This window comes from Amblyraja radiata, chromosome 20 (assembly GCF_010909765.2).
Source record: "Amblyraja radiata isolate CabotCenter1 chromosome 20, sAmbRad1.1.pri, whole genome shotgun sequence".
Classification (NCBI taxonomy): Eukaryota; Metazoa; Chordata; class Chondrichthyes; order Rajiformes; family Rajidae; genus Amblyraja; species Amblyraja radiata.
In genome coordinates this window covers 8,589,100-8,617,090 of record NC_045975.1, presented here as the reverse complement: position 1 = coordinate 8,617,090, position 27,991 = coordinate 8,589,100, and the positions used below count along the sequence as shown (strand labels likewise).

Sequence of the window (27,991 nt, the reverse complement as noted above, 5' to 3'; positions counted from 1 at the left end):
TAGGTAATGTGCATACTTCATGAACATATACGTTAATTTGAAGGGAAGGGGGTCTGTCTATGTCCGTAGTTTTTGTAAAGCATTGAGATTCCAATCATAGCAAAATGATATAACATGGTGCAACTCAACTGGAAGCATTAATCCAGATGGTGACTTTAAACAGATTACTGTAGCTGCAGTGTAAATATGCCATTAATTCTTCTAGAAACAAATTAGGTTGGTAAATTAGACCTCTCAGATGAGAATTTTTTGTTTGATTTTGTTCTTCTTCACATCTCAGCATACTCTGGTTGCCAAGCAGGGTAAGTTGCTAATGATATTGACCCTGGGGATATAATTTCCATAGGGGTAGGACTGGTGCTTTCAGAGTGTTCCAAAGCACTTTATTATTAGTGATAATGAAGCGCTTGGCAACATGGACATGTTGAACTGGCGATAATCGCTGTTAAACGCAACGCACAACCAATTTGCACACATCTACCTTTGATAGAAGGAGCATGACTATGGAACAGGTTTTGTTTGGATTATTTGTTCCCTTTCAGTCCTGAGAGGGTTGGGATGTGTATTTACGTAGGTTGTAGTGTGTGCTTATTATGTGATGTTTGTTTTCCAGAGTGTTTGCATGTGTGTTTTAATTTTTTTTAAATTGTTTCCCATTCTCAATTTATGCTCCATTTAACGTTTTGTACAACATATTGCCCAACAGTATTTCTTTCTATTGTAAGATTGTCACATACAAGTTTACGTTAGAACATTTGAAAGAGGAGTAGAACGATTAGCTTCCTAAAGGGCCTGTCCTACCAGCATGCGACTGCATGCGGCGAGCGTGACCTAACGTGGTCGCTTGAGCCGTACGGCTTCGCGGGGCCGGTCCCACTTCGATCGCCGGAGCCGTATGTAGTTGTGCGGGGCTGGTCCCGACATCACGCGGGGCTCCGAAAAACTGAAACTGTCCAAAAATTCCTCGTGGCAACGGCCTGTCGGCCCGCAGCCACATTGAGGCCGTACGCAGCACTGTCTCTACGCCGTATGCAGCGTCTCGACGCAGTACGCAGCGTCTTGACGGCGTAGCCTAGCGCGTGGCTTTACGCAATGACGCCCGGCGTGCCTTTGCGTAATGACGTAACCGCCCGACGCCGTGCGACGTCCAAATTCAGTCGGCCGCCTCCTGCCCAGCTGATTGGTGAGTATGATGTCGGGACCAGCCCCGCACAACTCCAGACGGTTCCGCGAGGCCCTACGGCTCAAGCCACCACGTTTGGTCGTGCTAGACGCATGCAATCGCATGCTGGTGGGACAGACCCTTAAATCTGCTCCATTTCTGCTCACCCCAATATAGGAAGGATTTGGAGGTTTTGGAGAGCGTGTAGTTTACCAGAATGCTGCCTGTATTAGAAGGTATAAGCTATAAGTAGACGTTAAACATGGATTGTTTTCGCTGAAATGTCAGATACTGAGGAGAAACCTGATAGAAATGTGTAAAGTTATGAGAAGCATAGATAGGATAGACAATCAGAACTTTTGCAAGGGGAGATGTATCGAGGACTGGAGGACATGGGTTTAAGGGGGAGAGGCAAAGTTTATTGGAGATTTACAGGGCAAGTTTCTTTATAGAGAGTGGTGCCTGCTTGGAATGTATTGCCAGGGGTGATGGTGGAGGCAGGTATGATAGTAGGGTTTAAGAGGGTTTTAGATTGCCACATGGATATGCAGGGAACAGAGAAATATAAATCACATGCAAGCAGAGGAGATTAGTTTAACATGGCATCAAGTGGGCTGAAGGGCCAGTTCCGGTGCTGCAATGTGCTAAGAATCACAAATTATTCAATCTTGACTTTAACATCATTTCTCCATGCCCTTCCCACACCCCTCGACTCCATTAGAGTTCACATGTCTGCATGTTTTTACCAGTTTCCTTGCCATGTCCATCAGATTTTGCAATGGACGATTCCTGGTTGTCGGTAAGGGAGAGAGCCATAACCGGTAAACCTGAACAGGAATAGAAAGTCGTGTAAGCAACACATTACAAAATAATGTATATAAAACAATATGGTACATACTTGGATCTCGCAGGCTTCTCTACCAGGAAAAACTTTCATATCTACAGTGATAGGAAAGATCCTTTTAGAATGCTGCGGCACAGTGGTAGAGTTGCTGCCTTACAGCACCAGAGACCCAGGGTCGATCCCGATTATGAGTGCTGTCTGTACGGAGTTTGTACTTTTTCCCTGTGTAGGTTTTCTCTGAGATCTTCGGTTTCCTCTCACACTTTGAAGGCATACGGGTTTGTAGGTTAATTGGTTTGGTATAAATGTAACATTGTCACTAGTGTGTCTAGGATAGTGTTAATGTGCGGGGATCACTTGTCGGTGTGGACTCGCTGGGCCGAAGGACCTGTGTCCGCGCTATATCTCTAAACTAAAAAAAAAGGAAATTAAAATACTGTCAATGAAATGCATATTGAGTTCTCTATATCAGTCATTGCACAGATAATGCAACAATCAATTTGCATATAACAAGCTCTCATAGTTAGCAATATAATAATGATTTGTCTTTGAAATGTTGGTTGAATAAATGTTCAGCCATTGTGGGCCGAAGGGCCTGTTCTTGTGCTGTATTGTTCTAAGTTCCATAAATAAAAGTTGAACACATCAGGACGAACTCACCTAATCTTCATTAAAACCATGCCGTAAGATATTTTACATTAAACTGAGAGAATAGGTGTGTCTTTGTTTAAGGCTAGTTCTATAGAGATTGCTGCATTGCCTTGTGAAAATGATGGTTCTTGTGTTCAGATCCAAAACCAACAATAATCAGAATTTATCAGGTTACTGTAAAAAAAAAAAGAGAGAATGTAACTAAATCTCCAAGTATTTAAAAAGTCACAAGTAGGTTATCACTGCATGAGAATTCAGTAAGAATCTTCCCAAGTTTATCGAAGTGTTATCAGACAAATGAGCCAGAGAGAATTCAATCCAGATATCTGACCTGCCAGCAACTTGCTTTTTACCTCATCTTTATGGCCATTGTGAACCATTTGACAATGGTTGCTGAACCTGCCAAGCTGACAGTAGAGTTTAGTTCAGAGATACAGCGCGGAAACAGGCCCTTTGGCCCACCAACTGCGCGACCAGCAACTCCCGCACTCAAACACTATCCTACACACACTAGGGACAATTTACCAAGCCAATCAGCCTACAAACTTGTATGTTTTTGGAATGTGGGAGGAAACCGAGCACCCGGAGAAAACGCATGCAGGTCACGGGGAGAACGTACAAACTCCATGCAGTCTGCACCCGTAGTCGAACCTGGATCTCTGGTGCTATAAGGCAGCAACTCTACCGCTGCGTCATCATGCTTCCATTTAATAGGAACCAGAGGGGTAACTTTTTTTTACACAAAGGGTGGTGGGTGTATGGAATGAGCTGTTGAAGGAGGTAGATGTGGCAAGTACATTTAAGAAGCATTTAGACCTGTACATAGATAGGATTGGTTCAGAGATATGGGCCAAACGCAGGAAGATGTGACTAGTGTAGATGGGGCACGTTGGTCGGTGTGGGCAAGTTGGGCCGAAGGACCTGTTTCGTGGTCTGTCTAATGGCCGATCTCTTTGACAAATGTGAGTTAATCTGACCATCCTGTGCATGCACTGACGATGGTCTACTGAAAAGACGCTACCCCTTCCTCAAAATAAAACGGGTTTCCGAAATACTTTAGAGTTTGTCTTCCAAGATTGAAACTTAGCCAAGACCAAGATTAGATCGGCCTGGAACAGGCTCAAGAATTAATTTGATCTACTCCTGATTAGGTTCTTATTCTCACCAGGCGGGTGACGGCTGTGTTTTGATTGGGATGCTGTGGAACTGCATTGCAGGTGCAGCCAGCATGAATGTGAATGGAAACAATAACAGTGCAGGCACCTCTGAGACTAAAAATCTGCCAGAGCTTTACTTTAATGATAAGTGCAAGCTACTTCGGTATGGGTGTACCTTACACTAAACAAAGGCCTTAGTCACATTTCTATCAACACCACCACTATTAATCACTCACCTACGCTCCAGGGGCAATTTAACGGCAACTAAACTACCAAACTAGCACATTTTTTGCGATGTGGGAGGAAAATGAAGCACTCTGTGGAAACCCACATCATCATAAGGAGTACGTGCAAACTCCACACAGATAGCACCCGAGGTCAGACGCGGGTTTCTGACACTGCGAGGCAGCAGATCGACTTGCTGAGCCACTGTGCCACCTCTCAATTGACAACAAATGTTTTTTCTTAAAACTAAAAGTTCCATGTAGAAATTTATTGGCCCACATCAACCATAGACAAGTAAGTCATAGTTATTCAAGACAAGTACTGCATCGAGTGGAGCAACATAAAACTGTCCTCATAATACGATAACAAGCTCATTTTTGGGGCTGCAACTTACAGAGTCCCTTATCATGAGACAGTTGTAGATAAATCTGCTTCATTCGTTCAGTGTTCAGTCGAATTGCTTCAATGTGATTGACCATTGGTCTGGGGTAATGAACACCTATGATGCACTTTGCAGCTGCCTGAACCTCAACAGGAGCATTCCATGGATCGTGGATGTACTTCGTAGGATATCCTCTTAGGATTGGTAGATATTGCCTGCGTCCAGAAAGCAAAGAAAAAACAGATACTGTCACTCGTAACATCCTTCTGCTTCTACTTAACCCCAACAGTGATGAGTTGTCCAGCTACAAATTCAACGTACTCAAAAATAAAAGACAAGTAAACACAAACCTGGCTATTTCTTTGGGGAGCATGTGGGGAGGGGGACAAGGAAGGGGGAAGGTGTGGTGGGAGGGGAGAGTCCCGGATCAGAGGGGTCATGGAATAAGCAGTTTATTGTTTAGTTCTGATCAGGTTTAGGTTTCTATCTGCAGAAAGGCACGACCCAAAACGTCACCTATCCATGTTCTCCAGGGATGCTTCCTGACCAGTTGTGTTACTCCAGCATTTTGTGTCTTTCTTTGTAAACCAGCACCAGCAGTTCATTGTTTCAACATTTTAGGATTATTATTGTCAGGTGTACCGAGATATAATGAATAGCTTTTGTTTGTGTGCTATCCAATCAGATATTACGATAATAAGTTAACAAAGAAACACAGATGCTGGTTTAAACCAAAGATAGACACAAATCTCCAGCATTTTGTGTCCACCTTCAGATACAGTAGCACTATACATGAATGCAATGAAGTGATATACTAGATAGAACGAAGAGAAAAAATACCAACCTGAGTGCAGAATATAGTTTCTCAGCATTATAGCTTAATGGTTCCAGAGAAAAAGGCCAATGTCCGTAATGAAGTAGGTCGGAAAATCTGGACTGTACCCTAGCTTGTGGAAGGACCATTCAGAAGTCTGATAACAATGGAGATGACGATGTACCCTGAATCTCTTCACTCAGATGTTTTTAAATCCATGCAATTCTCCACATACGAGGGTTGTTGATTCTCAGTTGAAGTGTATTTTCCAAGACTGGTATGGACTGTTTTTTAGGCACTTAAACCCCTGTCCCACGGTACGAGTTCATTCCAAGTGTTCTCCCGAGTTTGCCCTGATTCGAACTCGGAGATTTACGGTAATGGCCATTCATCGGTACTCGGGAACCTGGTTTGCATGGGAAGGTCGAGTTGAGGGAAAAGGTTGACACTCACTCACTTCCTGGGCCTGTGAGACCGGCTGGGTCTCCTGTCACTGCTACGTCTGTGATCCTCTCTCCCGCCCAAATTTTGTTCATTTCTGACTTGCAGTTTGGGTTTCGAACAATTGTTAGCATCAGAACCCTGTCATAATGGATCAAAAGGGCTTATATTCACCGGAATGTACAAGGATGAGAGGGTAACATAAAAACATATACAATTCTTAAGGGATTGGACAGGCTAGATGCAAGAAAAATGTTCCCCATGTTGGGGAAGTCCAGAACCAGGGGTCACAGTTTAAGATTAAGGAGTAGGTCATTTAGGACTGAGATGATGAAAAACTTTTTCACCCAGAGAGTTGTGAATCTGGAATTCTCTGCCACAGAAAGCAGTAGAAGCTAAATCACTAGATATATTCAAGAGAGATTAGATATAGCTCTTAGGGCTAACGGAATCAAGGCATATGGGGAGAAAGCAGGAACGGGGTACTCATTTAGGATGATCATATTGAATGGCGGTGCTGACTCAAAGGGCCAAATGGCCTACTCCTGCACCTATTTTCTATGTTTCTATGTAACCTGGAAACGTCCTACAAACCTATGTAATTAATGGAGGATCTCTTTCCTACTTAGCAATAGACCCTGACAACTAATGTTTTATTATGCTCCTCCTATTTTTATGCTGTGAATTCATCCCCAGAACAAATAACAGAAAGGTGCAGCTTTGATTGGAAGAATTTTTCCACAGTAACACTTAAGCCTCACCTGACATAGTCGCCATTCGGATCAGTCCTTCTCCCAAAAGCAACAGGGCAATAACATGGAAGGAACCTCTGGAAGAAGGCACTGCACGACAGCCACATCCACCAGCCAGCACTCACGCTGAAGTCAGCATCGAGAAGCAACTCATTAAAAACCTAAAGAGAGTAAAATTTAATTAAACATTTGTGAGCTGGGATAGGCAATTTTCATCTCCGATTCATTCGGATGGGCTCAATTCTGGGTTTAGTGAAGGACAAAAACAGAAGTGCAACCAAGTGTTTCGCTGATCACTTATGCTCAGTCCACCTTGGCCTAAGCGATCTCCCAGTTGCCAAATATTTTAACTCCCCTTCCCATTCCCGTACTAACCTTTCTGTCTTGGGACTCCTCTACTGATAGAGCGAGTCCATACGCAAATTGGAGGAACAACACCTCATATTTTGCTTGGGGAACTTACAAACCAGCGGTATGAAAGTTGATTTCTTACAGTTCCCTCCCCTCTACCTTCAGTCTGAAGTAAGGTTCCGACCCAAAACATCACCCATCCTTTTCCTCCAGAGATGCTGCCCGACCTGCTGAGTGACTCCAGCACCTGCTTGGGCAGTGAAAGAACTAGCTTGGACGGAAACTTGCATTCATCATTACATTTAAAATATTCACCTTCATGCCTTCTTCCCAACTAATCCAGAGATCACTTCTTGTCAGGAAGCAGCCGACTGCTCGCCTGGCGAGATGGTGAATCCAACCCTCTTGCCGTAGTTGTTTCATGATTGCATCAATCCAGGGGAATCCCGTTTGTCCGTCCGCCCACTTCGCGAGGGCTTGTTGGTTCTTGTCCCACGGAATCTGCACGCAAACAGGGTTTCCCTCCATTCTGTCAAAGCGTGGGTTATTTGTTGCTGCAGTGTAGAAGAACTCCCGCCGAAGGAGCTCCCCATATAGAGGAAGAGGTGATTTGTTGTGATCCTTTATCCAAACAAAATGTAACATTATGAAATACAGAATAGTTATCACTTTCTTGATAGCCATCAACATTAAAAATTAATGATCATAAATTATCATAGAATCATAGTATTGCACACCACAGAAAGATATGATGCTTATTTAATCTGATTCTATTTTCCTGCATATCCCACTATTCCTTTCCTAATAAAAGTATTTGTCCAAATGTCTTTTAAATGTTTTACTCAATACTGTATCTGCCTCCTCCTCTGGCAACTCCTTTTAGGCAACTGAGCCATCCTATCAACAACTAGAGAGCAGTCCTGAGCTACTAAATACCTTATTGGAGACACATAGACTATCTTTAGTTGGCCTTTATCTTGCACTAAACGTTATTCCTTTTAAAATGTAACTGTACACTGTGGATGGCTCGATTGTAATCATGCATAGTCTTTCCGCTGACTGGTTAGCACGTAACAAAAGCTTTTCACTGAGGCTCGGTACACGTGATAATAAACAAACCTAAAATATTCACCAATACTCCTCAATTCTCCTTTAAACGTATCCCTTCTCACCTTAAACATGCGCCCTTTGTTTCTAGATCCTATCTATCCTGTTCATAATTTTGTAAATGTTCATAAGGTCAAACCTCAGCCTTCTGCATTCCAGTTAGAATAAACTCAACCCATCCAATTTCTCCATATAACAACTGGTTGGCATTAGATAGAAAACTATTACATCTGTCAAACATTTCAAAAAGCTCTGAGAAGACATTACATCAAAAATAGAGACCAGGGGATATACAGTCATTCTTCCATCGTTTAAATGTTCAAGAATCTTACTTGTAGTGTATTGACCAGGACATTGTAGGGAGAACATTTGCCCAGGATGGAAATGTCCAATACTAGAGGGTACAGTGAGAGGGGGGTACTTTAATGAGAGGTGCAGGGCAGCTCCCTGACACAGAAAGTGGTGGGGGGCTGAAATAAACTATCAGGGGTGATGGTGGAGGCAGATACAGTAGTGGTGTTTAAGAGGCTTTAAGATAGGCACAAGGAATCACAGGGAATAGAGGGATATGGATCAGTTTAAACTGGCATCATGTTCAGCACAAACGTTGTGGGCCAAAGGGCCCATTCCTGTGCTATACTGGTCTATGTTCAATGTTCTAACAGACCAGATTGTCAAATAAGTGGCACTCATATGTGATAATATGACACCTCCCTATTGAATGACTAACTTTATTGCAATGAATGGCAAGGAGAGAGCTGGGAACCACAATAGTGTATCAATGAAGCGGGCACAAAAATAACCAAAATAACAAGTTCCCCATTCAAAAAATAGTCAATCGGTTCAACATTGGAAAACAGAAACAAGCATAACAATTCACGTGTGTTCAAACATATATTTCAAGAGCTCGGCAGAAGTGCACTCATCCTTACCATCCTATAAAACTCCAGTAACGTGTAATAAAACTTTCGACATGATAGGCATCCTAAGCAGAGATAAGGACACAATCCTGTTGAGCTCGACATCAAGGAGTCTGGGTTCAAATTTGAACTTTCGTAACTAGCAGTACAAGCCTTTAAAAATAAGAAGAGACCATCTTTGGAAGAGAACATACTTAACTATGCAAAATGGCATCAATTACACCGAGTCCTAGAGGTATAATGTGCTGATCAGGCCCTTCAGCCCACCATGTCAGTGTTGACCATCAACCATCCATTTACACTAACCTTATATAAATCCCAGTTTTAATTCTCTCCACATTCTCATCAATTCCTGCCTATTCCACCATTCATATAAACACAAGGGGCAATTTGGTAGTCAATTAATCTACAGACGCATCTACGTTTGGAACATGTGAGGAAAACCACGCAGTCAGACTTCACACAGACAGCATCAGAGGTCAGGATTGTACCCGGGTCTCTGGTGCTGTGAGCAGTGGACTGGACCTAAAAGTATTGGTTGCCAGGAGACAAAGGGGACCCACCCACAACTACAATGCTATTAGTTAACAGGGGCCCACTTGCCATCACTTGCTATCACTTCATCAGGGGCCCACTTGCCATCGGGCAAGCTGACACCCTGGCCAGTCCGCCACTGGCTGTGAGGCAGCAACTCTACCAGCTGCACCATTGTGTCGCCCTTAAGTTAATGTGTCAGGGATCAACTTGAATTTACTTTTAAAAGCACTCTGAAATAAAACCATTCTGAACACCTCTTGAAGGATACTCAAACCAAGCTTGAGGATCAAATGTGCCCAGTTTTTGAAATGCTCTATGTCTATACCACATTAATTTTACACTGAATTATTTGTCTGTGCTATTTTTGAATTTAAAATACAGGAGTCTGAGAGAAGATATAGCCCATTGGGAAAATTACAGTTAATAGAGATAAAGTTGTTATTATCATTTTTGATATATCGATGAATAATTTTATGTTATAATACAGGAGTCTGAGAAAGTAGAATCCAGTGGGACAATTACAGTTAATAGAGATAAAGTTGTTATGTTTTAAATATCAATGAATAATTTGGTGTTGTTTTTATTCTTCTTTAATTGGACATTGGAATACAGTGAAAAGTAACATTTGTATATCATTCAGAATGCAGTCTGCATTCTGGTAATATTTCTATCTGAACTTCTATAGCACATATCTTGAACCATGTGTCAGTACAATATATAAGCGAGTTCGGTATTCCGCAAAACGCAAGGAATTATGGGATTTGTCAAAGGTCACTCACGATAAACATTCTCAGCATCTGTGCTGCTGCTTGTATACAGACCTGCGTTTCATCCGTAGTCAGGATCGAACCCGGGTCTCCGGCGTTGCAAGTGCTGTTGAATTGCTACTGGACCATCCCCGTCCCCTCCCGAGAGACCCATCTCTGTCCGGGGGCGGCTGGAGATGTCCGGGATGACCCTGGACTGCGGGGCATGGGCCCGGAGCCGTGGCAGCCCAGGCTTACAGCCAGCGCGGAGAAGAAGCGTTAACTCCACTGCTCCAGGCGCGGAGAAGAAGCGTTAACTCCACTGCTCCAGGCCGGTGTTCTATCAGTCCAAGGCTGTCAGTTAACCTGGCAGGACAGGCAGAGTTGAGCTGGAGTTAGCGCTTCTTCTCCGCTGTAAGCCTGGGCTTCCACTGCTCCGGGCCGGTTTCCCGTCAGTCCAGGGTCATCCCGGACATCTGCGGCCGCTCCCGGACAGAGATGGGACACTCTGGAGGGGATGGGGACGGTCCAGTAGCAATTCAACAGCGCTTGCAACGCCGGAGACCCGGGTTCGATCCGGACTACGAATGAAACGCAGGTCTGTATACATGCAGCAGCACAATTGCTGAGAGTGTTTATCGCGAGTGACCTATGACCTTGGCATGTGCAGTCCGAATACCGAACTCGCTTTTTGAAAAAATATATCCTTGTGGCAATACATGATTAACACTATTTGCCTGGTTAAGATAGCAACCAGAGTAGCAACTTGTACATAATCTACAATGTAGTAAAAATGCCCCAAAGATGATTTGTAAGGGAAACATCAAAAAAATATTATGCTCAATTAAAATAATCTAGATTAAAGATGGCAAAATTATCTGAGCAAGGAAGTTTCTTTTGAAATTGGAAAGAACAATCTCATGGATAATTAATAAATAGATAGATAGGCAGATATACAGATAAATAGATAGATATTTAACAACGGCAGATACAGATGGAGGCATTTTAAAGTACCTTTCCTTCAAAGTGTTTGTGTAGCCAAGCCAAAGCTTTTGTCTCGCCTCCCTGCCACACAGCGCAACACAGTTCACTTGTATCAAATCCTGGAAAACAGCACGGCAAATTTTTAATTTCATGTTGAATGAAGCATTTTTCCTGTATTCCCGAGCCCTCTTCCAACTGAGCCATAAAGCCAGGCAGGAATCTATGTTTGGCCTTTCTTCTCTTCCAACTGAACAACTTAAGAGTCTTACAGCACGGAAACAAGCCCTTCGGCTCAACTCATCTAGTCCAACCAAGATGCCCCTTTCAAAGTCGTCCCATTTGTCCCGTGCATGGTGCATATCCCTCTAAACCATGTACTTGTCCAAATGTATTTTAAATGTTGTTATTCTACCTGATCTGGTTGAATCATAGAATGATTCAGTATGTCAGGAGCACGTTGTGTTGAATCTTTGGCAGATTCATCCTAATGATTCCACTCCCCGCTCTTGCAAAGTATCCTGGTCCATTTTTTCCTTTCAAATATTTACCCAATTTCATGTTGAATATTACTACTGAATCTACTCAAACCCTCCTTTCAGGCAGTGCCTTCCAAATCAGAGCAAGTCACTGTGTTAGGAGAACCGCTCCCCTCATCTCACCTCTGGTTATTTTACCCGTTACCCTAAATATATGTCTTCTGGTTACTGTCTCTTCTGTCGCCTTAAAGAGTTTTACTTCATTTACTCTATGAAATCCACTCATACTTTAAAGCCCATGATCCAATTTTCTCTTACATTTGTCTAAACTTTCCTCTTAACCTAAATTCCCAAGAGAACTTCTCACTGGTGAAGAAGTGCCAGTAAAACCAGTAAAGTGACAGTTAAAATCCCACTACATTCTGGCCTGTAAGCCAAACACTTATGAACTCTCCAAGAGCACTTTAGATATCTACATGTGCAAAGCTGCCTCTTTTTACTCATGCACTTTATTATTTTATTTTTTAGTTATAATGGGGGGTTTTTAGCGCCTGCTGTACATTATATTTTTATTATGTGCGAGCAAATCACGTCAAATTCCTTGTATGTGTATATACTTGGCCAATAAATTGATTCTGATTCTGATTAAATTTGAGCACCATTTCCAATGCTTTCCCCAATGTGATGTTCAGAAATGACCATAATGTTCCAGCAAAGGTCTAGCAAGTAAAATGGAGATGCTGGAATCTTGAGCAAAACAAAGGCCAGAGGAATTCAATGGGTCATGCAGCATCTGTGGAGGGAATGGACAGGTGACGTTTCAGTCAGAACTGATGAAGGGTCTTGACCCGAAAGGTTGCCGATCCATTTCCCCCACGGTTGCTGCCTGACCTCCCGAGTTACTACAACACTTTGTGTTTTGCTCAAGATCTAATGAGACTTTAGACTATTAGACTTCAGAGATACAGCCCGGAAACAGGCCCATCGGCCCACCAGGTCCGCGCCGATCAGCGATCACCCCATACATTAACACTATCCTGCACACTAGGGACAATTTACAATTTTACCCAAGCCAATTAATCTACAAACCTGTATATATTGGGAGTGCGGAAAGAAACGGGAACTCCCAGAGAAAGCCCATGTGGTCACAAGGAGAACGTACAAATTCTGTACAGATAGCACCCATAGTCAGGATCGAACCCGGGTCTCTGGCGCTGTAAGGTAGCAGCTCTACCGCTGCGCCACTGTGCTACCCTAACTATTGAGTATAACTTTCTCGCTTTTGTACACGTTTCGTAGAATCAAGAATTCATAGCTTTTTTTAAATGTCCTTCTGAAAATTTTCTGCCATTTTCTAAGGTTTGAGTAGATTGATCAAGTCAAGTCAAGTCAAGTTTATTTGTCACATACACATACGAGATGTGCAGTGAAATGATCCACAGTGAAATGATCCACAGTTCTGTTGCTTCACCCCTTTAAAATTGTGCTATTTGTTTCATATTTCCTTCGTTTATTCTATGGCCTATTCCTGCACCTATTTTCTATGTTTCTATGTAACCTGGAAACATCATACAAACTTATGTAATTAATAGAGGATCTCTTTCCCACTTAGCAATGCAACTATTTTCTATGTTTTTATGTTGCTAATTTAAAAACATTTCACAGGTTATGTTTAACAGCAAGAAGACAGGTTCTGCAACATATTTAGTCAGGCAAAGTGGAGAGTTGTGATGCAAGTGTGATGATCAGTATTTACCAAGTTCTTCCAGTGACGGTATTCCATACTGCTCTTCCTGGCTTTCTTGCATATTTTGTGTGCATTTTTCCATCTGGTCCAATGTCACCGTATTGACAGGAGCTTTGGGTAACTTTAGCTTTCTGATGATTGCACAGAACCGTTTGTATGTGAGTGGGGCGTGATTACCGTTTGCCTTGATTATTCTGAAAATAATTACAGGGACATTTTTAATAACTCGTCGCATGCACTACGAGTCAAGGTGCCTTTGCTTCCATACCAATAATAACAATGTGGATGTGTTTGGCATCATGAATTTAGAAGATCAGGTTGCATCAAAGGGCCACTTTTCAACAAAATTGCATAAGGGGTAAGAGTGTTGTAAAAACAAGCCTGAAGGCTTTGTGTCTCAATGCAAGGAGCATTCGTAATAAGGTGGATGAGTTGAATGTGCAGATAGCTATTAATGACTATGATATAGTTGGGATCACGGAGACATGGCTCCAGGGTGACCAAGGCTGGGAGCTGAACATCCAGGGATATTCAATATTCAGGAGGGATAGAGAGAAAGGAAAAGGAGGTGGGGTAGCGTTGCTGATTAGAGAGGAGATTAACGCAATGGAAAGGAAGGACATTAGTTTGCAGGATGTGGAATCGGTATGGGTAGAGCTGCGAAACACTAAGGGGCAGAAAACGCTGGTGGGTGTTGTGTACAGGCCACCTAACAGTAGTAGTGAAGTTGGAGATGGTATCAAACAGGAAATTAGAAATGCGTGCGACAAAGGCAAAACCGTTATAATGGGTGACTTCAATCTACATATAGATTGGGTGAATCAAATTGGCTGGGGTGCTGAGGAAGAGGATTTTTTGGAATGTATGCGGGATAGTTATCTAAATCAACATGTAGAGGAACCAACGAGAGAGCAGGCTATTTTAGACTGGGTATTGAGTAATGAGGAAGGGTTAGTTAGCAGTCTTGTTGTACGTGCCCCCTTGGGCAAGAGTGACCATAATATGGTTGAGTTCTTCATTAGGATGGAGAGTGACATTGTTAATTCAGAAACAATGGTTCTGAACTTAAAGAAAGGTAACTTTGAGGGTATGAGACGTGAATTGGCCAAGATTGACTGGCAATTAATTCTAAAAGGGTTGACGGTGGATATACAATGGAAGACATTTAAAGACTGCATGGATGAACTACAAAAATTGTTCATCCCAGTTTGGCAAAAGAATAAATCAGGGAAGGTAGTGCATCCGTGGATAACAAGGGAAATCAGGGATAGTGTCAAAGCGAAGGATGATGCGTACAAATTAGCCAGAAAAAGCAGCATACTGGAGGACTGGGAGAAATTCAGAGACCAGCAGAGGAGGACAAAGGGCTTAATTAGGAAAGGAAAAATAGATTATGAAAGAAAACTGGCAGGGAACATAAAAACTGACTGCAAAAGTTTTTATAGATATGTGAAAAGAAAGAGATTAGTTAAAACAAATGTAGGTCCCTTGCAGTCAGAAACGGGTGAGTTGATCATGGGGAACAAGGATATGGCGGACCAATTGAATAACTACTTTGGTTCCGTCTTCACTAAGGAAGACATAAATAATCTGCCGGAAATAGCAGGGGACCGCGGGTCAAAGGAGTTGGAGGAATTGAGTGAAATCCAGGTTAGCCGGGAAGTGGTGTTGGGTAAATTAAATGGATTAAAGGCCGATAAATCCCCAGGGCCAGATAGGCTGCATCCCAGAGTACTTAAGGAAGTAGCTCCAGAAATAGTGGATGCATTAGTAATAATCTTTCAAAACTCTTTAGATTCTGGAGTAGTTCCTGAGGATTGGCGGGTAGCAAACGTAACCCCACTTTTTAAGAAGGGAGGGAGAGAGAAAACGGGGAATTACAGACCAGTTAGTCTAACATCGGTAGTGGGGAAACTGCTAGAGTCAGTTATTAAAGATGGGATAGCAGCACATTTGGAAAGTGGTGAAATCATTGGACAAAGTCAGCATGGATTTACAAAAGGTAAATCATGTCTGACGAATCTTATAGAATTTTTCGAGGATGTAACTAGTAGCGTGGATAGGGGAGAACCAGTGGATGTGGTGTATCTGGACTTCCAGAAGGCTTTCGACAAGGTCCCACATAAGAGATTAGTTTACAAACTTAAAGCACACGGCATTGGGGGTTCAGTATTGATGTGGATAGAGAACTGGCTGGCAAACAGGAAGCAAAGAGTAGGAGTAAACGGGTCCTTTTCACAATGGCAGGCAGTGACTAGTGGGGTACCGCAAGGCTCAGTGCTGGGACCCCAGCTATTTACAATATATATTAATGATCTGGATGAGGGAATTGAAGGCAATATCTCCAAGTTTGCGGATGACACTAAGCTGGGGGGCAGTGTTAGCTGTGAGGAGGATGCTAGGAGACTGCAAGGTGACTTGGATAGGCTGGGTGAGTGGGCAAATGTTTGGCAGATGCAGTATAATGTGGATAAATGTGAGGTTATCCATTTTGGTGGCAAAAACATGAAAGCAGACTATTATCTAAATGGTGGCCGACTAGGAAAAGGGGAGATGCAGCGAGATCTGGGTGTCATGGTACACCAGTCATTGAAAGTGGGCATGCAGGTGCAGCAGGCAGTGAAGAAAGCGAATGGTATGTTAGCTTTCATAGCAAAAGGATTTGAGTATAGGAGCAGGGAGGTTCTACTGCAGTTGTACAGGGTCTTGGTGAGGCCACACCTGGAGTATTGCGTACAGTTTTGGTCTCCAAATCTGAGGAAGGACATTATTGCCATAGAGGGAGTGCAGAGAAGGTTCACCAGACTGATTCCTGGGATGTCAGGACTGTCTTATGAAGAAAGACTGGATAGACTTGGTTTATACTCTCTAGAATTTAGGAGATTGAGAGGGGATCTTATAGAAACGTACAAAATTCTTAAGGGGTTGGACAGGCTAGATGCAGGAAGATTGCTCCCGATGTTGGGGAAGTCCAGGACAAGGGGTCACAGCTTAAGGATAAGGGGGAAATCCTTTAAAACCGAGATGAGAAGAACTTTTTTCACACAGAGAGTGGTGAATCTGTGGCAGGGAGTTCCAGAGAGGGTAGTCGAGGCCAGTTCATTGGCTATATTTAAGAGGGAGTTAGATGTGGCCCTTGTGGCTAAGGGGATCAGAGGGTATGGAGAGAAGGCAGGTACGGGATACTGAGTTGGATGATCAGCCATGATCATATTGAATGGCGGTGCAGGCTCGAAGGGCCGAATGGCCTACTCCTGCACCTAATTTCTATGTTTCTATGTTTCTATATTGCAAAATGCTTCGTAATGAAAATTGACTCTGGCGGCACAAGTAAATTCTGGGACAGACTGCCAAGCGAGGGAAGTATTCAGAGGGGGAAGTGACTTAAAGGAAGAAAGAATCAGTGTCATAGGGTCATCCAGCACAGAGAGAGGGCCTTTGGCAGCCTGATGCACCTAGCTACACTAATCCTATTGAGATCACGGTGGCTCAGCGGTAGAGTTACAGCGAATGCAGCACAGGAGACCCGGGTTTGATCCCAACTAAGGGTGATGTACCTACAGAGTTTGTACGTTCTCCCCGTGGGTTTTCTCCGAGATCTTCGGTCTCCTCCCACACTCCAAAGACGTACAGGTTTGTACGTTAATTGGCTTGGTATATGTAAAAATTGTCCCTGGTGGGTGTAGGATGGTGTTAATGTGCAGGGATCGCTGGTCAGCACGGACCCGGTGGGGTTGAAGGGCCTGTTTCCGCGCTGTATCTCTATACTAAACTAAATATAAACTAAAGGTCCTTAGCTTTAAGTTATAGTAGTAGAATTAGGCCATTCGGCCCACCGAATCTGCTCCACCATTCAATCATTCACCACTCTCTTTACACAGAGAGTGGTGAATCTGTGGAATTCTCTGCCACAGAAGGGAGTTGAGGCCAGTTCATTGGCTATATTTAAGAGGGAGTTAGATGTGGCCCTTGTGGCTAAAGGGATCAGGGGGTATGGAGAGAAGGCAGGTACAGGATACCGAGTTGGATGATCAGCCATGATCATATTGAATGGCGGTGCAGGCTCGAAGGGCCGAATGGCCTACTCCTGCACCTATTTTCTATGTTTCTATCATAGCTGTTCTCCGCCTCCTAATCCCATTTTCCTGCCTTCTCCCCGTCGACACCTGTTCAGTGCCTTGGAGTTGAAGTACTTGTTCTCACATGTCACAAGAGTATCTGCCACCATTGCCTCCAGGCAGTGTATTCCATACACCAAACGCCCTCTGTGTGAAGAAAATTTCCCCTGAGGTCCCATCCAAGTCTCCTGCATCTCACCTAAACCAATATCCTCTTGTCTGTGATACAACCACCATGAGACAAAAAAAAGCTTTTCACTATCTACCCTGACAATCTCCAGTAACACTTTATATACCTCTTTCAGGCATTTCCCTCAGCCTCAGCCCAAAAACACACTCAGACTATCGAGTCTCTTCGTATAACTATCATGCTCCAATCCAGATAAAATCCTGGTGAATCTCCTCCTCAATTTAGATAAAGAGATTTAAATGGAGACTAGATTAGAAACAAGGAGCTGCAGATGGTGGTTTACACAAAAAGTGCTGGAGTAACTCAGCGGGTCAGGCAGCATCTCTGGAGAACATGGATAGGTGATGTTTTTGGATCGGGGTCCTTCTTCAGACTGATTGAATGGGGGGGGGGCAGACTAGTGGAGACTTCTGCAACCAGAAGCTTTGGCACTTCAAGGCAGAGATTTTATTGATGGATTGAATAAATCTAGGGATTTTCAAGAAGGCCACCAGTACTTACTGCGGTAGGTTTGTAGGGCTGGAGTAAGTCATAAAGGAAAAGAGATGTCAAGTTAAGGAGTTTGAAAACAGCTATGAACATTTTTACAATTGGGACTGATGAACCTGAACCATGGCCGTCCGAAGGGGGGGGGGGGTGCGTTGGGTGCGACCGCACTCCCCTTTTTTCCCCCCTAAGAAAAAAATCACCACAAATGTTTTATTTTTGTTTAATTGGAAAAAAAATATCAGCGTTTCCACTTTGGAAACAGCCAGTTCTCCGTTCTCCCGTCGCCGGGCGGGAGTGCCTGAATCTGAACCCTACGGCTGTAACACCAACACCAGACGCCGCCGGGGCCCAAGCCATCTTCCCCCTACACCACCACCGCTGACCCCCGCTGGGCCCACACCACCCCCATTGATCCCCCGCCACCCCCGCCACCTTCATCCTCCCCCCCCGCCCGCTGGGCCCACGCCACCTTCATCTTCGCCCCCCCCCGCCAGAAAGAGGGGGGGATATGAGAGGGGGAGGGGGGGAGAGAGAGAGAGAGGGGAAGGGAGGGGAGAGAAAGAGATGGGGGAGGGGAGAGGGAAAGGGGGCGTACTCTCCCCTCTCCTCTACTCTCGCCACACCAATGACTGCACCTCCACAGACACCTCTGTCAAGCTTCTCAAGTTTGCGGATGACACAACCCTGATTGGACTGATCCAGGATGGGGATCTCCATACTCTTTTCAGTTTGACATCTTTCCTATAACATGGTGCCCAGAAGTGAACACAATATTCTAAATGCGGTCTCACCAACATCTTATACAACTGCAACATGATCTCCCAACTTCTATACTCAATACTCTGACTGATGAAGGCCAAAGTGCCAAAATACTTTTTGACCGCCTGATATACCTGCGACACGACCTTCAAGGAACCATGCAACCATTCCTCTGCCCACCTGGCTAATTGATCCAGATCCTGCTGCAATCTTTCACAACCATCTTCACTATCTGCAAAACCACTCACTTCTGTATCATCAGCAAACTTGCCCCGTTCTGTGACGTTTCACAGAGTGCTGGAGTATAGAAGTTGGCAGGTCATGTTGCATAAGAAGTTGGTGAGGCCGCATTCAGAGTATTGTATTCAGTTCTGGGCACCATTTTATAGGAAAGATGTCATCAAACTGGAAAGGGTACAGTGAAGATTTACGAGGATGTTGCTAGGACTAGAGGGCCAGAGCTATAGGGAGAGGTTTAGGCTGGGACTCTATTTCATGGAGCACAGGAGGATGAGGGATGATCTAATAGAGGTGTATAAAATCATGATTTGAATAGATATGGTTGAGTTTTTTGCCCAGAGTAAGTGAATCGAGGAGCAGAGGACATAAGTTTAAGGTGAAGGGCAAAATAGGAATCTGTGGGGTATTTTTTTCACACAAAGGGTGGTGGGTGTATGGAACAAGCTGCCAGAGGAGGTAGTTGAGGCAGGGACTATCGCAACATTTAAGAAACAGTTAGACAGGTTCGGAGGGATATGGATCAAACGTGGGCAGGTGGGACTAGTGCAGATGGGACATGCTGGGCCAAAGGGCCTGTTTCCACACTGCATAACTCTGACTATCTTTCCCTCTCAAGCACATTCTCCTGCCTTCTCCCCATTACCTCTGACACCCGTATCAATCAAGAATCTATCAATCTCCTCCTGAAATATGTCCATTGACTTGAGTTACTCCAGCACTCTGTGAAACGTAACCTATTCGTATTCTCCGTAGATGCTGCCTGACCCACTGAGTTACTCAAGCACTTTGTGACTATTTTCCCTTCACCCATCTGCCCAAGCCCACTCTCCCCCCTCCTTTCCATGTTCCTTTCCACCCATAAACCTCTCTCTGCCTTTACATTTCACTCCTCTTTCAAATCTGCTCTACTTATCTACATGCATTTTTCTTCTTCACTTTTTAGTCATAGAATGATGCAGTGTGGAAACAGGCCCTTCAGCCCAACTTGCCCACACCGACCGACATGTCCCATCTAAACTAATCCCACTCACACGCGTTTGGCCCATATACAGCCAAATCTGTCCTATCCATGTACGTGTCCAAATGTTTCTTAAACATTAGGATAGTCCCAGCCTTAACTACCTCCTCTGGCAGCCCGTTCCATACACCCAGCACCCTTTGTGTGAAAAAGCTACCTCTCAGATTCCTGTTAATTTCTGAAATATTGGTCATAAATTTGGTGCAAAAATGCTCCAAAATAAGGCTCAGAATGCATCAGAGAGCATCTAAAAGCCCTGAGCTTCCAGGGCCCTGGAACCTGGCATTTAGGGACTTCACGTTTCGTGCTCGTGATGTGCGCAGCACGCACATTATTTCACATTGTTTTTTGTAATCCTGTCATGCCACCCCCCTTTTTGAAAAGTTTCGTACGGGCCTGTGATCAAAAGATAAATAAGGACTGGAGTGATGGTAAAAATGCAATCTCTGTCACTGTGTGCGTTTAAGAGTTTTTAAATTTAGAAATACAGATCTGCTTTCAATAAAAGACTCCGTGTAAAAAAACAATTGTCCTGACGGTAGCATATGTTTATTTCATTCTATCTTGTTCAATATTTGAACCATATTTTGATGTTGTTTGAGAATCTAAAACAAGGGTCACGCGTTTCTGGATCATAGGGTAGTCATTTATGCGAGAGATGAGGAGAAATTTCCTTTGTTTCGTTTATTTAGTTGTGAGATACAGCATGGTAACAGGCCCTTCAGCCCATCAAGTCCATTGATCACCCGTTCACGCTAGTTCTATGTTATCCCACGTTCGCATCCACTCCCTACGCACTAGGGGCAATTTACAGAGGGCCTATTAACCCCCATACCCGCGCGTCTTTGGGGTGTGGGAGGGAACCGGAGCACCTGGAGAAAAATCACGCGGTCACCGGGAAAATGTGCAAACTCCGTACAGACAGCACCCGAGATCTGTATCGAACCTGGATCTCTGCCGCTGTGAGACCTGCTGCAGTGTGTCACTGCAGAGCAGTGAACTTTTGAAATGTTCAATTGTCCAGGACAGGGACACTGAGATATTGAGCGCATTCATGACTGAGTTCAAACACTCGGGAGCTAAGATGAGAGGGTCTGGATGAAGTAATAATCTTATTGATCCGAAGAGTGGGTTTTCATGTAAAAAGGAAATTTACCTGTCAACGTCATACAGAGTATGCGAGATTTGTACAATCACTTCCACCCCAGCGATTTTTGCCAGTTTCATGATGGCAGCATCCCTCTCCTTTCCAAAGGGCTCGGAATCATATTCAAAGGTCAGCTGTGTCACATTCCATTCCTGGTGCAGGGAAATAAATGCATCATGCACACAATCGGAGTCAGGCCACTGAAGGCTTATTTACACAGCAGAAAAAAGACAGAATACACAGAGCACAATGTGCTAATCACTCAAAGCATGGTTCAACTCTTAATGCTGGGATGAGCTTGCCCACCCATTGTCTCACAGGTGACATTCAGCTGAGGGTGGGCGAGTAAAATGATGGAAAGATGTAAAAATTGCGAATGAGGGGAGCAGGAATTTAAGCAACACAGGCAAGGGTCTACTAAGTAAAGCTGCTCTCTTTTGAAATGGTGTTAACTTGAACCTCTTCAACTCTCGCAGGTAGACAAGAACAAAAATCCCATGGTATTATTCTGAAGTGGAGCAAAGGTCTCTCCGGTCAATATTGAATTAATATCACCAAAAATAGATTATTGTTCATTATCCCTCTGCTGTTTGTGTTTCCATAATATGCCTGCTTCTTTCTACCTTACAACAGCAGGCAGACTTTAGTTTTAATTTAGTTTAGAGATACAGCGCAGAAACAGGCCCTTCGGCCCACCGATTCTGCACCGACCAGCGATCGCCGCACATTGACACCATCCTGTACACACTAGGGACAATTCTACACATACACCAAGCCAATTAACCCACATACCTGTAGTCTTTGGAATGAGGGAGGAAACCGAAGATCTCGGAGAAAACCCACGCGTTCATGGGGAAAAACGTCCAAACTCCGTACAGACAGCACCCGTAGCCGGGATCTAACCCGGGTCTCCGGCGCTGCAAGCGCTGTAGGGCAGCAATTCTACCGGCCACCGTGGCCACCCACTTCTGAGTTAATTCATTGGCAATTTTGGAGATGGAGTACTACAGTTAGTTGGGTAGTTGGGATTATTCTGTATGCAAGGCAGAGGAAGAGGAAGGGCAAAACTTTTGCTCCTGTTCTCCAGGGTTTTGTAAATACATTATTCCTGGTTAACATAGGCAATCTATGATCCAAAGTACGACTAAAAAAAAAATAACAGGATGGCCTATAGATTTTATGCAGGCCTAAACAATTAATCAAGCATTGTCAATAGGTTTTGCACAAATACTTCTAAACAGACACACATTGACTTTAATGAAGTTTGGGTGTTCAGAGATGTGGATCGACACTATTGTCTCTCACAAGCAATAAATACTGAAACAAATCAAAGTACTCTGTACTAGGCACACGTTGTCAATCAAAGTTACCTTAAATAATCTGGGAAATACATCTGTTGGCTGCCCTCTGACAACAAAGAGCCTGGATTTTAATTTCCTTAGACTGATATCCAGATCTTCTAAGGACTGAATAAGGAATCTTGAAGGAGGGAAAAAAAGAGGAACAAAAAGAGGGAAATCTTTTGAAAAATCAGAATAATTGTTTTTTTATACATGTTAACAAATCCTTTGATACTAAATAAAAAGTGTATTAGCTACAGTTGCTCATGAAGTCACATCAATGACGTTGCCTTTTCCAAATTGTGGGAACCTCTTTAGGAGAAAGAATCGGATGATTAAGGAGATTGCTACTGTTTTTTCACTCCTCACTCAGCACCTATGTGCAAGGTAGTCCTATTACAATACAGCAGACAAAATGTGTAGGAAGGAACTGCAGATGCTGGTTTAGACCGAAGGTAGACACAAAAAGCTGGAGTAACTCAGCGGGACAGGCAGCATCTCAGGAGAGAAGGAATGGGTGACGTTTCGGGTCGAGACCCTTCTTCACCGTAATATATAACCAGAGTAATCATCTTCAAAAACCCATTGTGTTCTAGGTTGATGAGAAGACACTGAAATGTTGCGATACCCACTTGAATCCAAACACACCTACTAATATTAAGAAGGAACTGCAGATGCTGGAGAATCGAAGGTAGACAAAAGTGCTGGAGAAACACAGCGGGTGCGGCAGCATCTATGGAGCGAAGGAAACAGGCAACGTTTCGGGCCGAAACGTTGCCTATTTCCTTCGCTCCATAGATGCTGCCGCACCCGCTGAGTTTCTCCAGCACTTTTGTCTATCTACTACTTATATTGAACAAGTTAGAGTCCTGTGGTTCAGAATCAATTATAAGCTAATTTCTAGGCCAACAAAATATTGGGCCGAATATTGCTATATCAGTAATACAGAAAATAACATGTCAAAGAAGGGTCTCGACCCGAAACGTCGCCCATTCCTTCTCTCCAGAAATGCTGCCTGTCCCGCTGAGTTACTCCAGCATTGTGTGTCTACATGCTGAAAATAACAGTTCTCACCATCTTTACAAAACAATCAGACAATAGTTCCCAACGTCGATACAACTGAAGAAAACATGTAGAAATAGAATAACTCAGTGGGACAGGCGGCATCTCTGGAAAGAAGGAATAGGTGATGAGACCCAGTCTGAAGAATGGTCTTGACACCAGATGTCACCCACTCCTTCTCTCCAGAGATGCTGCCTGTCCCGCAGAGTTGCTCCAGCTTTTTGTGTCTATATTCGGTTTAAACCAGCGTCTGCAGTTCCTTCCTACACACGTAGAAACGGAAGTCATGGTCTGATGTTACATTGCTCCTCCATTACTGCAGCAAACTTAACTGGACAATTGCCATTGAAACACGTGAAATTGTAGCACTTACATGATTGTAATTGTAATTAATTTATTAGCCAAGTATGTAAAAACATACAAAGATTTGCCACACGGTTATACCAAAATAAAAGCAACAAGACACATAACTATATAAAAATTAACATAAACATCCACCACAGCGCACTGTGATGGAAGGCAATAACGTATTATCTTCTTTCCTCCTTGTGTCTCGCGGTCAGGGCAGTCAAAGCATCCGTAGTCAGGGTGGATACGTATCCAATATACCGATCAGAAAATATTGCACTTTATCCATTCCGGATTCATTTCATTTTAACAGCCCAGTGTTTATATTACAAGTTTACAAGCGTTACAAGTATTTGTTTTACAAGTTTAAACAAAATTGCCGATCGTAGGAACAGGAGGAAGATTTTCAGTGTATAAGAAGGAACTGCACGTGCTGGTTTAAACCGAAGATAGACACAAAATGCTGCATTAACTCAGCGGGACAGGCGGCATCTCTGGATAGAAGGAACAGGTGATGTTTCTGGTTGAGACCCTTCTTCAGACTGAGCGTCTTTTCAGTTTCACAGCCTGTTCCACAATTTAGTGCCAAGTGAACCTGTGATTTCAGTCCGTATATCAGTCCATATATATTCATCAACTTCACCACTAATTTCCATCCTGCACCCAAATTCACTTGAACCATCTCCGACATCACCCTCCCGTTTCTAGATCTCACCGTCTCCATCACAGGAAACTATTGACTATTGACTGACATCTACTACAAACCTACTGACTCCCATAGCTATCTAGACTACACTTCTTCCCACCCTGCTTCCTGTAAAGACTCTATCCCCTACTCCCAATTCCTCCGTCTACGCCGCATTTGCACCCAGGACGAGGTGTTCCATACCAGGAGACGTCCTCATTCTTGGCGGAACAGCACCTCATATTTCGTTTGGGTAGCTTACACCCCAGCGGTATGAACATTGACTTCTCTAACTTCAGATAGCCCTTGCTTTCCCTCTCTCTCCATCCCCTCCCCTTACCCCACCAGTCTTACTGTCTCCTACATATTCTATCCTTGTCCCGCCCCCTCCCCTGACATCAGTCTGAAGGGTCTCGACCCGAAATGTCGCCCATTCCTTCTATCCAGAGATGCTGCCTCATCTGCTGAGTTACTCCAGCATTTTGTGTCTATCCGCCTTTCCCCTACATCCTTTAACACGAGTAGTTGTTTAGAATCTTCAACTTAAAGATTAATAATGCATCAAATACTATTAACAGAAGGGTGATCCAAAGTCCAAACTCTGCTCATTGAACAATAACATTCTTACTCCAGGACGAAAAAAAGAAAGTAAAGGAAGAAAGAAAAATCTGAAGAAGGGTCTCGACCCGAAGCGTCACCCATTCCTTCTCTCCAGAGATGCTGCCTGTCCCGCTGAGTTACTGCAGCATTTTGTGTCTGTCCTCCCTACGCACTCCTCTTATAGCTGATACCCGCTAATTCAGGCAGCATTCTGGTTAAAAACAAGGGTCAACAACGGTTAGTGGTCACGGTGTTGCTAACGCCAGGGTCAAGGGAAGAAGTACAAACAACGTCTACAAACCTCCACCAGTTGATCCGGATGTTTGACGAGCCTGCAAAGCAAGGGTCCAAAATGTAAACGCATCGGACGGTGTCAGCTCCGGACAGGGCTCGCTGCAAGGCGGGGTTGTCGTGGAGCCGGAGACCCTTGCGGAACCAATGCACGGCGTTGCGCACCATATCTAACCCGCAGCAGCCAGCCGGCCGGGCTCGACCAAGCTCCGTGTACCAGTCAACCACTGTGCAGCAGTACACCAGCGCACCCTCGCCGCCGCTGCCCGCCCGGGAATGGGAGACTCACTGTAACCCGGAGATAGTCACAAAAAGCTGGAGGAACTCAGCGGGACAGGCAGCATCTCTGGAGAGAAGGAATGGGTGACGTTTCGGGTCGAGACCCTTCTTCAAAGGTGTAATACGAGACAGGCGTGTGTGTGTGTTGTAACCGCCTGGGACAGAGAACAAAAACAAAGTCACGCTCACTGCCGCGCCACAAGTTTTCAAAGGGCGTTGCAAGCACTTCTGTTCAATTCTGTGACGTTGCTTTAATTCCAGGGATATTTACTTGGCGACGAATTAAAAAATATATATTATGTAAGAAACTTGGCCCTGAAATAAGACAGGTACTGCACGTGAAATCTCAAACCGAAACACCTTGCTTTTAAGGTGAGGGAGGACTGCATGTAACTAATTTCCACATACCTTGGCTCCATCCTATCCCCTCTGGTCCAATCCCTCCCTATGTCCCAATTATCTTCACTGTCTACTGCTTTGGAGCATTACACCTGTTTGAAAGTTTCGCAATTCTAGATTAGAGGGCATAGCTTTAAGGTGAGAGGGACAAAGTTTAAATGCGATGTATGGGGCACAGAGAGTGGTGGATGCCTGGAATGTCAACAACAACAACAATCAGTTTTATTCGTCACATTGCACATAAAGTGCAAGTGAAATGAATTTGCCAGCAGTGGTACAATGATAAAAAACACACAAATTTAACACAAACATCCACCACAGCATTCATCACTGTGGTGGAAGGCACAAAAATTGGCCAGTCCTCCTCCATTTCCCCCCGTGGTTGGGACCTCAACCCTCCGCAGCCGCTGCTGTGGGCGTCCAGATGTGCAGACAGGTAAAAGTCCAGGTAAGTCCAGAATCGGCTATTCCCCACCGGAGACCGCGGCTTCAGGTTGGTGTAGGCTGCAGGCCGGCGGTTGGAGATTTAAAGTCCCCGCTGCGGCAGCCAGAATGTGCAGGCAGGAGTGGTGATCCAGGCAGATGCAATATTGGCTTTAAATCGGCACATAGATAAACAGGGAATGGAGCGATATGGATCACATGCAGCAGAGGAGTTCAATTCAACTTGGCATCATGCTCAGCACAGACATTATGGGCCAAATGGCCTGTTCCTGTACTGCTCTGTGTACTAAATCCAACGCACCCCAGTTTGTGTGTGTCTGCCCTGCTTCAGTCAGAGGGTGGTGAATCTGTGGAATTCATTGCCACAGAACACCGAGGAGGCCAAGTCAATTAATATTTTTAAGGCAGAGATAAGGGCCTGTCCCACTTTCACGACCTCTGCCGAGTTTGCCCTTGACTCATACGCGCAGCATGGTGGTCACGAGGTCGTAGGTAGGTCGTGATACTAGTCGTAGGTACTCGTGGCATCAAGTAGGTCGGGGTGTTTTTCTAGCCTGATGAAAAATGTCTACGAGTAAAAAAAGGTTGTGAATTAGGTCATGAAAGTGGGACAGGCCCTATAGATACGTCATTGATTAGTACAGGTGTCAGGGGTTATGGGGAGCAGGCAGGAGAATGGGGTTGGGAGGGAAAGATAGATCAGCCTTGATTGAATGACAGAGTAGACCTGTGGACCAAATGGCCTAATTCTACTATTGCCTATGAATGTATGAGAAAACAAAACACCAATAAATGTATTCGGGTTCTGTTATTTATATTTGTGGTTAAGGTAGTATAATGGCTACGATGCTTGACTACTCCTCACGTTACACTAATAATCTGGAGTCATTCACTCAAATCACACACTGTAGCTGGGGTAATTGAGTGAATGGTTGATTAAATAAATTTGGAACAAAAAGCTGGTATTGGTAACAGTATCCCAGAACCTTCTGAACAGTTATAAAGAGGAAGAAAGTCTGAAGTCCCCGACTAGTCCGAGACTCCAGTCTTCAGTAATGTGGTTAACCCTGAATGCACTTGGAATGAGAAGCCAGGCTTTACTTAAGGCAGACAAAAATGCTGGAGAAACTCAGCGGGTGCAGCAGCATCTATGGAGCGAAGGAAATGGGCAACGTTTCGGGCCGAAACCCTTCTTGCAGTTCATTGAATGTAATCAAAATCCACATCTCACCAATTCACAAACACATCCTTTGTCAAAGTTAATAATTAAGGCAAAAAGGATCAAA

The 27,991-nt window shown here is 44.1% G+C and overlaps 1 protein-coding gene across 1 annotated transcript in view; it reads right to left on the bottom strand.

The window, feature by feature from the left end:
- LOC116984560 (cryptochrome-2-like) overlaps positions 1–25,940 on the bottom strand; it is a 30,276-nt gene extending 4,336 nt beyond the window's left edge. The window contains exons 1-10 of the mRNA XM_033038749.1: positions 25,594–25,940; positions 22,628–22,736; positions 21,267–21,409; positions 13,306–13,490; positions 11,104–11,192; positions 8,819–8,959; positions 7,095–7,400; positions 6,438–6,589; positions 4,434–4,636; positions 1,909–1,989 (exon numbers count right to left, since the gene is read on the bottom strand). Of these exons, the coding sequence (XP_032894640.1) occupies positions 1,909–1,989; positions 4,434–4,636; positions 6,438–6,589; positions 7,095–7,400; positions 8,819–8,959; positions 11,104–11,192; positions 13,306–13,490; positions 21,267–21,409; positions 22,628–22,736; positions 25,594–25,751 (1,567 nt within the window). The 5' untranslated portion in view covers positions 25,752–25,940. The remainder of the gene's footprint in view (positions 1–1,908; positions 1,990–4,433; positions 4,637–6,437; positions 6,590–7,094; positions 7,401–8,818; positions 8,960–11,103; positions 11,193–13,305; positions 13,491–21,266; positions 21,410–22,627; positions 22,737–25,593) is intronic.
- Between the last annotated feature and the right edge of the window lie 2,051 nt (positions 25,941–27,991).